Raw genomic sequence first — 12,597 nt, forward strand, 5'->3', positions numbered from 1 at the left:
CCCTGATGGTCCAAAGGAAAATTGCCCATGTTCCACAAAACAAGCAGCTTTTACTCTGAGGAGGTAAAAAAAAGCCCTACCATGAAAAAAAAAAAAAAGGGAAAAAAAAGAAGGTGAATAGTTCAGACGGAAGTAATTGCAGCTTAGTTTAGTTTTCTGGTTTGTTTTGGTGTCAGGCATTTGCTGTGCTTTTTCCCACTAATTTCCTCTTGGGATTGGCAGCCAATGAGTCACCTGCATTGACAGATGAGCATAGCCAGAAAACCAGCCTACAGCTCCTCTTCTCCATCCTGTGCTTCAGTCACACAAAACAACCCCCACCCTGACCCCATGAGTACAGCAATATTCAAAGCACTAGGCAAAAGCAAGGCCAGGCAGCTTCCCCTTATATCGGTAGATATTGCCATAATAGAAGCACTGAAATTAGATATTTTAAGCATTCTGTATTCATGGTTGACTCTCACAGTTCAAGGCAAAGCAATAGTGAGTGTCCCTGGAGAAAACTATGTCCAGTCTCCCCAAAATGACAGGAACATGATGATTAGGGCAGTTTTTGAGAGTTGTTCTTCAGAAACCAAACTGGCAAGTCCATGAGGCTGTCAGTAGCTTCCCATACCCAGGGAGAAAGCCACTGCAGTTCATTTTCTGGTCAGCAATCTTTAAACTATTTCCCGCACAGTATAGAATTCACATGGATTCAATAGGATATAAATTAGAGAAAGCAATTATGGATCCCTAGGTTAGATTTTTAATCTCAAAACCTGTGACTTACCATGGACAACCCAGCGCTTCTAACAGACATGCAGGGACCACGTAACCATGTATTACATCCATTACCGGGAAGCTGAAAAGGGCTTTTCCTGCAGCTGGCTTCTTGCATACCAAGTTATGGTGAATGCCTAAAATCCTTAATGTATGTCATCAGAAATTATCAGGCAAACACCAGCCTGACTGACAACTTATCTAATGGGCAAATCAAAAGTAAATGGGAAGAAGGGAAGATGAGTGACCCAATGAAGAACCAACCATTTGTCATTTGGGATGTTTTATTAGGCAGTTTGACAAATTTTCTGCTGGTTAACTGATTAAATTTACATTTTGCTATTTTTAATCTTTAATTTATTTCATACTCAGATATGATTGTTAGCCATTAATCAATAAGGTTTAAAATGTTCATGATTAATGGGCAATGCCTTCAGTATAAATAAGAGATTCTGTGATGTTGGGATTTATCTGGCTCCAGAGATTGCAGGATTGCTCTGAGTGCTCATTCCTTACTTACAATAGAGCGGGACCAGGAGGATTGATGACATTCTGTGCCACTGGTTTGATAAAGTGAAATGGAAGCAGCTCTTAAGGATCTGCATGAGATAATGACGAGAAGAAACCAAAGGGTTAACAAGGCTATGCTTTTGATATAAGTAGTGTCAGAGAGATTAATGAGTCTCCGTGCTATAGGTAAGTAGGGCTTTGCAATATCTGTACAGTAAGAAGAAACTAGACAGATTAATGAAATGACCACCCACAGCTCTGCCGGGATGTAAAGATTCAGGGCTACAGGAGCGCCGAGCCGCTGCCAAAGGGTTAACGGGAGCCTGGCTGCAGCGGCAGGCAGAGACCTCAGTTGTAAGCGGCAGCCCGGGTAAGTGGCAATGAAAGGGTTAACGAAAAGCCTCCATGTATTAAGGTGCTAATTGTCAAGATAGTGTATTACTTGAGGAAAGTAATTTGATTACTCGAAACTCCCACTAAGGAGGCAAGCTTGTGTCCCTTCCATCTGTCGGGCTCTGTGAAAGATGATGAATTGAACTCAAAATTCACGTGTGATGAAGTCACTGTCATTTCCCAGCCAGCACAGCACTGCTGCCATGCCCACCGTGCGGAGGGTAGCACCGTTTCAACTTTTCCTCTGAAACCCAGGAGGCACAGTAACCTGTTACTTGCTGCTGCTTGCTTTTCTTTTTCCCTCCCCATTTTCTGCCTCAGCGCTACAACTGAGTCATTCTGTTGCCCATGGCTCGTGGGTATACAGTGCTCCTGCGGCGTGCTGCATTATTCCCCAGTTCATCTGTCAGTGTTATTTTCGGCTAATGCAGATGTGGGGTTCGCTTACCGTCGCTTTGTAGACACTTGTCGAAAACCATTTGGAAAGCCTTAACTATGCATAAATCTGCAGAGTGAATGTTCTCTTTCATTCACTTGCTCCTTTTATTTGATTTCTTGTAGGCCTCTGCGGCAGAGATGGAGAAAATAAGGTAAGTGAGACAGTTTATTTACATCTCATTACAGAGAAGAAATGTTCTGTTGCACAATGGACGATACAGGCTCTTGGAAAATATTTTGCTTAATACAATCAGTGTAAAATACTGGATTGCATGATGATGCAAGGGAAGCTGTGTTTTAGAGACAAAAGAAAAGGAATGTGGTTATTCTAGTAAATCTGTTTTGCAGCGATGTCAATTCAGAAAGGATGTTTTACACACAAACAGGTTTTATTGCCAGATGCAGAGGATATTTGATTATATAAATGTTGTAGTCACTTGTCCATTTACTGCAAGAGCCTGCCATTCCATTTAATGAGGAAAGTGAATCAATAATTCATGAAAAAGCTGAAGAAAATATAGGCTTGACTTCAAAGCATCTAATTACTATGGTTTGTTTCAATATAACGCTGTAACATTGGTGTTCGATTTTTGTTTTATATTGTATACCAGCCGGATAAATCTTGTCTCCTCTGTGTTCAAAATGTTGTCGTACTGTACCAGTTTCTCAGCACATCTCTCTTTAAGCAAAAGGAGATGGCTTTTATAAACATAAGTTTTCCATCTCATGTCTGAGTGCAAGTCTGCTTTGGGGGATATTGCTTTTGTGTATGTTGTTAAGAAAGAAAAAGAAAGAAGAAAGCATTCTAGCCCTTTTAAAAATATAAATTAAATAAAAATCAAATCCTGTCTATTAATAAAATCCCCAGGTATTATCAAAGCAATAGGTAAAAGCTGAACTTTTTACTACCCTTTACATATTTTATGGAGCTTATTTTAATAACCCAAAACTCTGGCCGTGCTTTTATTTGGTTTTATTGGACAAGCCCAAATTCCTTCTCCGAACCTGGTGACTCAGTCTGGTTGGTGACAATATTGTCCAAGCACAACTTTTTAGATTCTTTGAGTTTGGAATGGCTATCCTGAGTTATTAGAAACGCAGAAAAGTTCTAAAATTCTGGAAGTAACTGGGGAAGAAGTGGCAAATGTGAAAGAACAGAGATTTGACCAAGTGTTTAATGAGTTCTGGGCTGGAAACAAAATCCGTTTTTTCATTTGAGAAGAAGGAGGGGGTTAAGTCTCTTGCGGTGGACTTGAAGATGCATGTCCAAAAGTTTCTAATATAATTTATTTATAAAGTGCTTCAGTTGTACATTTTTTGTACTGTCTCATGACGGTGAAAGTATTATAACTTTTGAGCTGAAAGAAAAGCCCTATGCAAGGTATTATGGTTTTGCATGTATATAAGCACTATAATGTTAAAGCTGTGAGTTTTTCCTGAGTAATGGCTGAGAAAGCACGTCAGTACGTGGTCCTGAATTCACTAAAAATTCCAAACAAGGTCACCTATAGTATATGCAAAATCATGGCATGAATAACTCTGTTAGAAGATGCAAGCAAATATATATTTACATGTTTGCTTAATAAGCATATGTGCACAAATGCGATACAATACTTGCAATACTTCCCTGAGCATGCCTTGGCCTCTGCTTTTAGTAGACAGGTTCTTGCCACATTTGCAATAACAGGCTGCAGAGCCCAGAAGAATGAGTTCAGGAATGTATTGAAAAAGAAAGAATTTGTTATGACAAGAGTAAATAACCATAAAGCTCCATTTTCCTAGCACCCTAGTTTTGCAGCTGTCAGGCGTGCAGCAGTCCTTCCCTCAGTACTCCTTGAGCGCTATCTAAATGGAAAAGCCCATACTGCCCCGCTGAAGGAAGTGGGAGTTTAGCTATTAACTCCAACAACAGAAGGGTCAGGCTGTCTCAGGAGTTTGTTAATGAAGTTTTCTGTTAACAATTCTTGCGTGTAAAAGTTGCTTCTGATGGACATTTGTCCCCGTCACCCAAGCCAGAGCAAGGCCAGTGCAAGGGCTCCCTGCACTCCCGAGCGGAGCAGCGAGCTGGGCTGGGGGAGCTATGGCAGGACCCAGCGCAGAAGCTGCGCTGCTCCATCCTGAACTTTTCCAGTCTCCCTGTCTATACTCATCGTCTTGGATGTAAACTGGCAGAACTCTCAGCAGTTTCAGGAAAGAGTAATCAATTCTGGAGTCATTATTTTAAATACCCAGTGAACCCACAGACCTGAGAGAATTAGATTTTTCCTAAATCTATCCAAGTCTGGCACCCAGGTAAAAAACAGATTATCTTGTCTTTTAAGCACAGCAACTTCAGAGAGGCCATGAAGAGAGATAGCCTGAAGTCAGGGGAAGGAAGAAAGAAACAAGAGGGAAAAGGGCAGGCCAGGAGGAAAGAGACGTTTTTTTGTTACCTGTAGAAACCAGTGTAACATCAAAGGAGAAGCCATTCCCACACACTTGAATATGTTCTGCCCTATCCCCTGGCCCCAGCTCCTTCCACACTCTCTTTTTGCAATCAGCTGAAGATGTACCATCCTGTATCAGCTGGGAGGGAGCTGACCCGAGGACTAGAGGGTGAGCCCATGGCAGCTGTGGAGGTAGGATGCACAGAGGGTACAAGGGTTCTGCAAAAGAGGGAGGAGAAGGGGGTCTGGAACTATCAAAAAGGAAACAAATCAAAGCCTTGTTGGAGAAACAGGAGAAGAGGAGCAAGGTGGGTACCCACAGGACAACCTATGCAGCCTGGTTGAAAACCCTTAGGGTTAGAGAAATCCAGGTATGCATTACACAGTGCACTTCAAGATAAGAAAATCTTTTAAATATGAAGAACATGTGCAGATAATCACACTTTTCAGAGGAGCTGCTCCACACTAACAGTCCTCGGGAGCCCACGTGGCCAAACATTTTAAAAAGGCAGCTCTGGAAGTCGTTGGGTGAGCTTTGCACATTCTCCAGCCCAGTGCATCTGGGGCACCCCCAAGGACTGGGGTGGTCGGGCCCGTTCAGACAGAGGGACAAATGCAGGAACCTACAAAATCGATCTACTGATGACCCATGCTTTATTCAGCCCCAAATTCACTGAGCCAGGGCAGCACAAGCAATGGTGCAACGAACTAATACACCTCTCGGTGTTACATTTCTTCACTCAGAATCCTGCTGGAAAAGTGCAATTCATCTCACGTAATGCAGAAATAATTCCCCTTGCAGACCAAGGAGCTGCTGTGACCTGTAATGTCACATCCTGTCCTTTTCAGCAGGGTCTTGCCGTGACAACATTACAGGTGGAAGGAACAGTAGGAAGCAGAGGTGGGAGGTTATCAGTATTTACCTTGACACAGGGACGACTTCCTGTAGAAGTGGAAACATGCTATTTTGTGCTAAAACTTCAACTAGAATAATCAGTTACTGCAATGAAGTCTTCACACTGTGAACAATTCTTAGCAGTACATAGTGTTTATAACATCTCAAGGTACCAATATATTAGGCAGGAAGAAAGGCTAACTACTAATCACAAACCTCTTGAGGATCTGCACTTATGTAGGTTGGCTGTGTATGGTTATACAGTCACTTTAAACATTAATTACTTCTGACTACAACCTTTTAAGTACAGTTTTTTGGATCCGGTTCTTTTTCGTGTCTATAAACAAGGGCTGAAAATCTTAGTTAAGTAAAGTAAATTTCAAATATACCTATACTACCTTATTTTGACTCTTAGCAGCGTGCTATCTTTGGTGCATATATTCAAGAGAAGCACATGCCTTCCAAGTCTGAGGCCTTGCAGATCTGTGGTGGCTGGCACACAGAATTGCGAGTACTCTGGAAACTGCTCCTTTAAGTCAGATTGAATCCATAGCATGGCTAGATGCGCAAACAAAAGACCAGTTCCACCGCAACTCCTGTACAAACTCCTCGTAGCTTTTTTTTTGCTTCCATTTAATCCTGCCTGAAATACAGGTTATAAACAGTCAACTTGTCAAGTGAAAACGTTGTAAAGTTTGGCATAAGAGACCTCCAAGTATATTTTTGCACACAAATATTGACCAGATTCTCAGTGTTTCTTACACTGAAGAGTATCTCATTCCACAGGAAATGCCAGTTAAAGTGACAGATATTGCTCAATAAAAGCTTTTTCTTTTTTTAAATACACTCCTAAAATTTCAGTGACAATTCAGTAACTCTATAAATCAATATTCTTAGTTCTAAGCTTTCAGGATCCACAATAGGCTGAGCTGTGTATCTAAAAGTACATAAAACAGGACACATCATCACCATCAACTGCCAGGCTCACATAATCAGTGCCTGTAAAGAGGCTGACTTTCTACTCTGCAATGTAACCATGGTACTCCCCAACTGAGGATTACTTTATTTTGGTAGCATCGGTAGTGGCACTTTACTAATCATCCAGGGATCTCTGATAAAGTTGATCCACGTCTCAAGGAACCTCTGAGGCAACATCTTTATTTTGTTGTAGTCTTTGTTTCAGAGCATATGAAAAAAAAAGTGATTTGTTTTGCACACACAGCTGGTAGTAAGTCAGTAGCTCTATCCAAGTCTCTTGAATTTCCAGACTTGGACTTTTCTCAAGCATGTTTGAGTTCATCCATGGTAAGGAAGGAATATCAGTCTCTTCAAAAGGAATGTCAGAGGCATGTGCAGTCCTAAGGAAAAGCTTCTGTGATAGTTTAGTGAAAATGTGAACACCTTTCTAAATGCCCATAGATCATGCTGCCTTCCTGGCGCTTGGTATAAATTTAGCCCTCTTCGTATGCTAATGAACACACTGCAATTTCCTGCTATCTCCACCTTGTCCTTCTTCCTTCTGTCAGCCTGTATCTACATTAATTTTACCATAGTTACTTGAACACAAAGAGAGGACTTTTTTCCAGAAAGCTAACCAACAAACGTGGTTTACTTTACCCTAGGGCTTTTCTTCACATCCACAGCTGACGTGCTGGGAGCCACTGCCTTGTACAGAGGCACAATGCCACAGGACCGCAGCAGGGCTGTGCAAGCAGCAGCTCTAGCACCTGCTCAGCAGCGTCTGCAGGCTCTAGCTGATACCGGGACTTGAAACCCCAGCTGAGGGCACAGGCAAAGAGATGGCACAGGGCAAGCTCAGAAGAAATAGAGTATAGGGAAATGCTGGCGTGAAAGGGCCATGAGTTTGGGGTCATTAGATGTTATGGTAGAAAAGTCACCTAGCTGGGTGAACATTGGGTTCATTTTGAAAGAAAGAAGAAGAAAAGGAAGAGAGCTGCCTACTTATATTCAAACAGGTAAAGCAGGTTTTGATTTTTCTCTGCTTTGCAAGATGTTTTCATCTCCCAGGCAGTCCCAGCAGCACTGGCAGCCCTGCAGTGCTGTTTTCAGCACGTCTGGTTTGTTCATGCTGCCATCCAAGGTGTGACTGCAGCACTGCTAAACCACACATCTCTCCCCCGCTGAGACTACACTCAGCTTTAAGTTTGGTGGTCGTCAACCATAGCAATGGGAGTAATGTACACACAAGGATATATTCACAGCCCCCAGGGGAACTATAGCCCTGGAACTGGGATGGGTTGGGGCACAGAGCCATGCTGATCTGCCTATGCTAGCACCTTTGAGAATTTTATTAATGCTACCAGGGGCTCAGTATGTTTGTGTAGCTTGTACTGAAGTCCATCCCACTTCATTTCCACTATTACTGTTACCTGTGCTATTCAGTCAAATTAGCACTACTTAGCTGAGGCAGGGGGGTTACTGTTATGTCATCCTACAGCCCTGTGCCCTGAACTTCTGTCTGCTGCTTGGAAGAATGATCTAAAAGGCAGTGGTGCTGGTATGGAAGGAATCATCTCCAGTCACCTGCTGTAATAAGTATTGTGTTATATCTTTTAGCTGTAGGTAAATATTGAGTGGAGTAAGTGTCCAGCAAACAAAACACATGACAGGAACAGTGGGCAGAATAGATTCAAGTTGAATGAAACAAGGTATAGCTTTGTAAAGTGGCCTGCAGGGACAAGTGGGAGCTGAGCAAACATCTGAAGAGACCAAGGAAGTAGGTAGGAGGAGATGAGCCATGCCATCAACCAGGAGCTGCAGTGAGTCACGGGGAAGAGGCTGGACCTAGGTGATACCAGGCTTACAAATAATGCTCTGCCTACCCATTTCTTGCAATGAAAAGTGCATCACTGAGCAATACTACAAGCCACTCAGGAAAAAAAGGAGGAGGCATTTTGGACAAATATTTAAGAAAAGGGAAAAAAAAACCCATCCATTTCTTATAGTGTTTGTGATCAGTTCAAAAACTTTGTAGTACAGGGAGTAGAGCTTCCAGAACAGGGCTTTTTTGGTTGGGTTTTTGTTGGATATCTTTTTCCCTGCAGAGATGCAATGATGCTTGATGGTCAGAAAATTCAAAGGTGGGAAAATTGGATGCTCTCTGCATCCCCTATATTGCTAACAGCAACTAGACTTCAGTTTACATAAGTGCTCTGACCAAAGCTATCGGAGAATGTGTGCTGAACAGTGAAAGCAGCGACTTACAAAGCAAACAGTGGCAATGGCTGCAGCAGTAACAAAACAATCTTATAAACTGAAGATTATAAGAGGTTCCAAGCTGCAAAACCCAAATGGTTCAAGGGCAGTATAGTTTCTGAATCACTTGAGTGTGCTTGGTGGTGAAATCAAGTACAATGTGAATGCTTGCTACTGCTACAGTGCACAGACTGATGAAAGGAAGGAGATAACTTGTCTGCAACACTTTATTATAGGCTTTTACAATTGCCAGCTCCACTGCTGCTGGCATATCTTAGGCAATTTAATTTACCAATCAATTCTTGATTTACACACAAGTGACTGTAGAATGCATTCAAATAAAAACTCTGTATCACCACATTTGACTCAATATTCTTTGAAAGTCAAAAGCATCTGAAATATATCAAAACTATGAAGCTTTTCACATTTAAAAAAATTGAAGGGGCTGAATTGTCTTAACGTTTTAGTGAAGATCTAGAGCCAGCTTAGCATGAAGTACAATGTGCTGAAAAATAGGCAGTAGATAGTGAGCTATAATCATGCTTTTTGGAATGTATGAATGTGAGGGTTGTATAATTTACAGAGCCCTCGAACAGGATAGCAGAATCGTAAGTGTCTATAGCTCCATGCTAGATTTCTCTCACATGTATGACCATCCTACCACTCCTGTGAACTGCACAACTCTTGTTATTCAACTCTTCCAAGAGTAGCAAGATCCACCTCACTGAACAGTGCAGAGTCAGTGCTCATGGCTTGGTTTCTAGTAGTGGTTATGCTGGGATAAAAAGGGCCTTCATGTCACATGCAGTTATATTGCCTCTTAGAGCATGACTTTCTTCATACATGCATTTGCAAAGCTCTGAAAAGCATTGAGAAATCTAGCTTTCATCCTGAACTTGCCCAACTGTCACCATGTCAGCAAAACCATAGCTGAGAAGCTGCGTGCGAGAGAACACACACACCCCTCAAGCAGCAGGCTTGCATCTAGGAGGGCAAACGGTATTTGAGGGGAATATTGTGGCATAGAGGAAACAAAGCAGCAGTTGACTGACTTAGGTGACATACTAGGACATCATGACTACACAAATGCCATTTCAGTTACTCAGAGCAAAGTGAAAATTTTGACCACCTCATCTTGATTTCGCCCATCTTTAAAGAAGGGGGAAGGAGAGGAGGAAGGTGTCCTAGAAGAAAAGAGGAGCTTCAAACTTTTTCTGGAAGTCATTGAGCTCTTCAGGGAGTACCTACTGTGCTACAAAGATCCTCATGTTCAGAAGAAGTTCTCATGACTCAACAGCTCCAAATTGCTGCCCTCTGTTCAACAAGACCAAGTTTCATATCCATGTCAGAGCAAAGGGTCTTAACTTTGAAGTTTCTGTACAAATCAGGTCAAACAAATGAGCTCCTTTTATGTTTCCGTTAGCTTTAACTGTCATTTTGACAAAAGGATCAGCTTAAGGAGCTGCTCTATTTTTAAAGCCCTCCAAGAGCTATACTGGAATTCCCAGCAATGAATGGCAACTTAATCTTTTCCCTCGCCATCGCCCAAGAGCTCGTTCTTTGCAGTAGGCAATTTGAAGAGACAAGCAATCAGCACTCCTCTTTTCTGTGCATTTCTGTTTAAGAAGTGTTAAATCTTTGTGCCACCATTTAAGTCAGGGATGCTGGCTGAACCAAGGTACTGCACAAATTAACATAGTTTTCAATGCTTCACCTGTACAGAGTAGCCTACAGATAGAAATTTTCTACATATCTGTATAATTGGTCTTACTGCCAGGAAGTCCTACAGATGTAGGTACTTGAAATGACATTTAAGTAGCACTAAATGCATGGCAAATGACTTTGCACACGTATTTAACTAAATTTGTAACTGCTGGGTCACTTGCCCTTTGAGATATTATTTCCTCTTGGTATGAATCCTACCTCTATCCTGTAACAAGGAAGTAGTATTTCCAGGCAGTTAATCAGAAACAGTCCAGACCAACATGTACCAAATATATTCCAAGATTTAATGCAGATCCATGAGTGGCTGAAAAAATAAATGTTTTGCAGCTCTACCCAATATTCTTAACAACTCAGTGAGGTACTAGTAATAAAGTACATTCACAGAGGCACATTCTTCCTGATGGGGTAAGTGCTGCTTTCTATAGGGAAATAAAGATTTTTAAACTGCATACAATCTATAGCACTGAAACAGTTCTATTTGAATTCAAAATATATTGCATGCTTAGTTTTGACTCTCAGCTTGTGCATAGCAATGATGCTTTTATTTGTATTTGCATTCTGATTTAGACTGATGAGACCAACAATTAAAGAGTGAAAGATCAAGTGAGTCAAATACTCCGAAGGCTGGATAAAAATGAGAAACCCAGCAAACTAGCCCAAAGCAATGCAAGTAGAGTGGTGAAAGGCAGAGCAGGAATGATATTTAAGTAAATTACTTGGAAAGCAATAGCATAGCTCAACACACAGGAAAATTTGATTGTCCTAGTCAAAAAAACAGATCAAAAAATTTTTACACAAGTTCAAATGGTCCTTCAGTCCTACACCTTTCCAGTGCTGAATTCATAGACAGGCTCTTGCTAAAAGGGGTGCATGAGTGGCCTGGCTTATTTTTGTCTAAATCTGCACAGCAGTTGGCCCTAGTACCCCACCCTGCCCTCTTCTTGGAGCCTTGCAAATACAGTGCCAGGACAAGCCATGCAGGGAAGCACCTGGTTTCTCAACCCACATCAGCAGCACAACCCTATCAAATCTGAGCCTCAGCAGTTCTACTTTATTTCTGACACCTCACAAGCCTTTAGGAAGAGCAAAATCTTCCTGCCTTATCCCTGTCCTTACTGTACCAATTCCACCAAGAGCAATTGGCATGAGAGGCAGGCTTCTGAGTAGATTTTCAGCCCACACTTTGAAATGTAGTCTAGGATAGCCCAGTTAATGCCAGTCTTTGCTCTGGAGCCCCTAGATATCTGACAAGCTTGCAGGGGGGAGGAGCGCGGCTCAAGAGGGTTGATGGAAGCAAAGTGAATGACAGGACTTTCTCTTTTCCCACTTGTGGAAGGCAAAGCAGTACCCTTGCCCTGCAGCTGGAACTGCTGTGGTAGGTGCCGGAGACCCCTTGCTAAAATGACATTCCCAGTTGCGGAGTCTCCTGAGGCATGTTTTCATGTTTCTTTGGTCCTGTTTTATTTCTTCACAAGATGCCACCAGTTTGTGTCTTGTCTTTATATCAGATGTTCTTTATTAAACTCTTTCACTACTGGAGGAACCAAGAGCAGGAAGGCTCTAGGAAATTCACAGTCCTCCCCAGTCCCATGTGAAGGAAGGACCAAATTCAAGAGTCCTGGGTTTTCCATGAGGAAGGTTAATTAGACCTTTTTATAACTCAAGAGGTAGCTCTGGCAACAGAGCATATGGGCAGGAGAGGGAAGAAATGAGTCATAGGTAGAAAAGACTGACAGGAGTTACTTTGGGCCAAATTTAGCTGACCTATACTGTTTGGTAACAAAGCAACTTCCCCCCTCCGCCCCGCCCACCTTCCCTCCTTCTTAATCTACAAGAGAAATCACAACTTAAAAGTCATGAAAATTTTTTTCTGGAAAATTAAAAGTACATGAAATTATAGCACTAAACAGGTAGTCTGCTAACAAATGTGGGTTTAGAGGAGTAAAGCTGTCTTGTCTACTGCATATGATGCAAAAAGTTCTAGATAACAGGTAACTTCTGACAACAGGAACATTTTATTTTTTTCTCCACCTTGACAAAGCTGCTGATGCAGATTTTTACAGTAACTGTAGGCTTCAACTTGCTTTCCTTTTACTGTGTTATGCTTTCTAATTTGACAAAGCCTCAGCAGATTCAGTTACTAGAACTGACGAATTTCACATGCTGTGAGCTTCTGGAGGGTTTTCTTTACAACCCAGGACTACATATCATGTAGAAGTAAAAGAAAAAACC

The 12,597-nt window shown here is 41.8% G+C and overlaps 1 protein-coding gene across 1 annotated transcript in view; it reads left to right on the plus strand.

Moving 5' to 3' along the window:
- BEGAIN (brain enriched guanylate kinase associated) overlaps window positions 1-12,597 on the plus strand; it is a 155,637-nt gene that overhangs the window by 36,033 nt on the left and 107,007 nt on the right. Inside the window, exon 2 of the mRNA XM_059819814.1 lies at window positions 2,227-2,255. Within this exon, the coding sequence (XP_059675797.1) occupies window positions 2,227-2,255 (29 nt within the window). The remainder of the gene's footprint in view (window positions 1-2,226; window positions 2,256-12,597) is intronic.

Source organism: Gavia stellata, chromosome 7 (assembly GCF_030936135.1).
Source record: "Gavia stellata isolate bGavSte3 chromosome 7, bGavSte3.hap2, whole genome shotgun sequence".
Taxonomy (NCBI): Eukaryota; Metazoa; Chordata; class Aves; order Gaviiformes; family Gaviidae; genus Gavia; species Gavia stellata.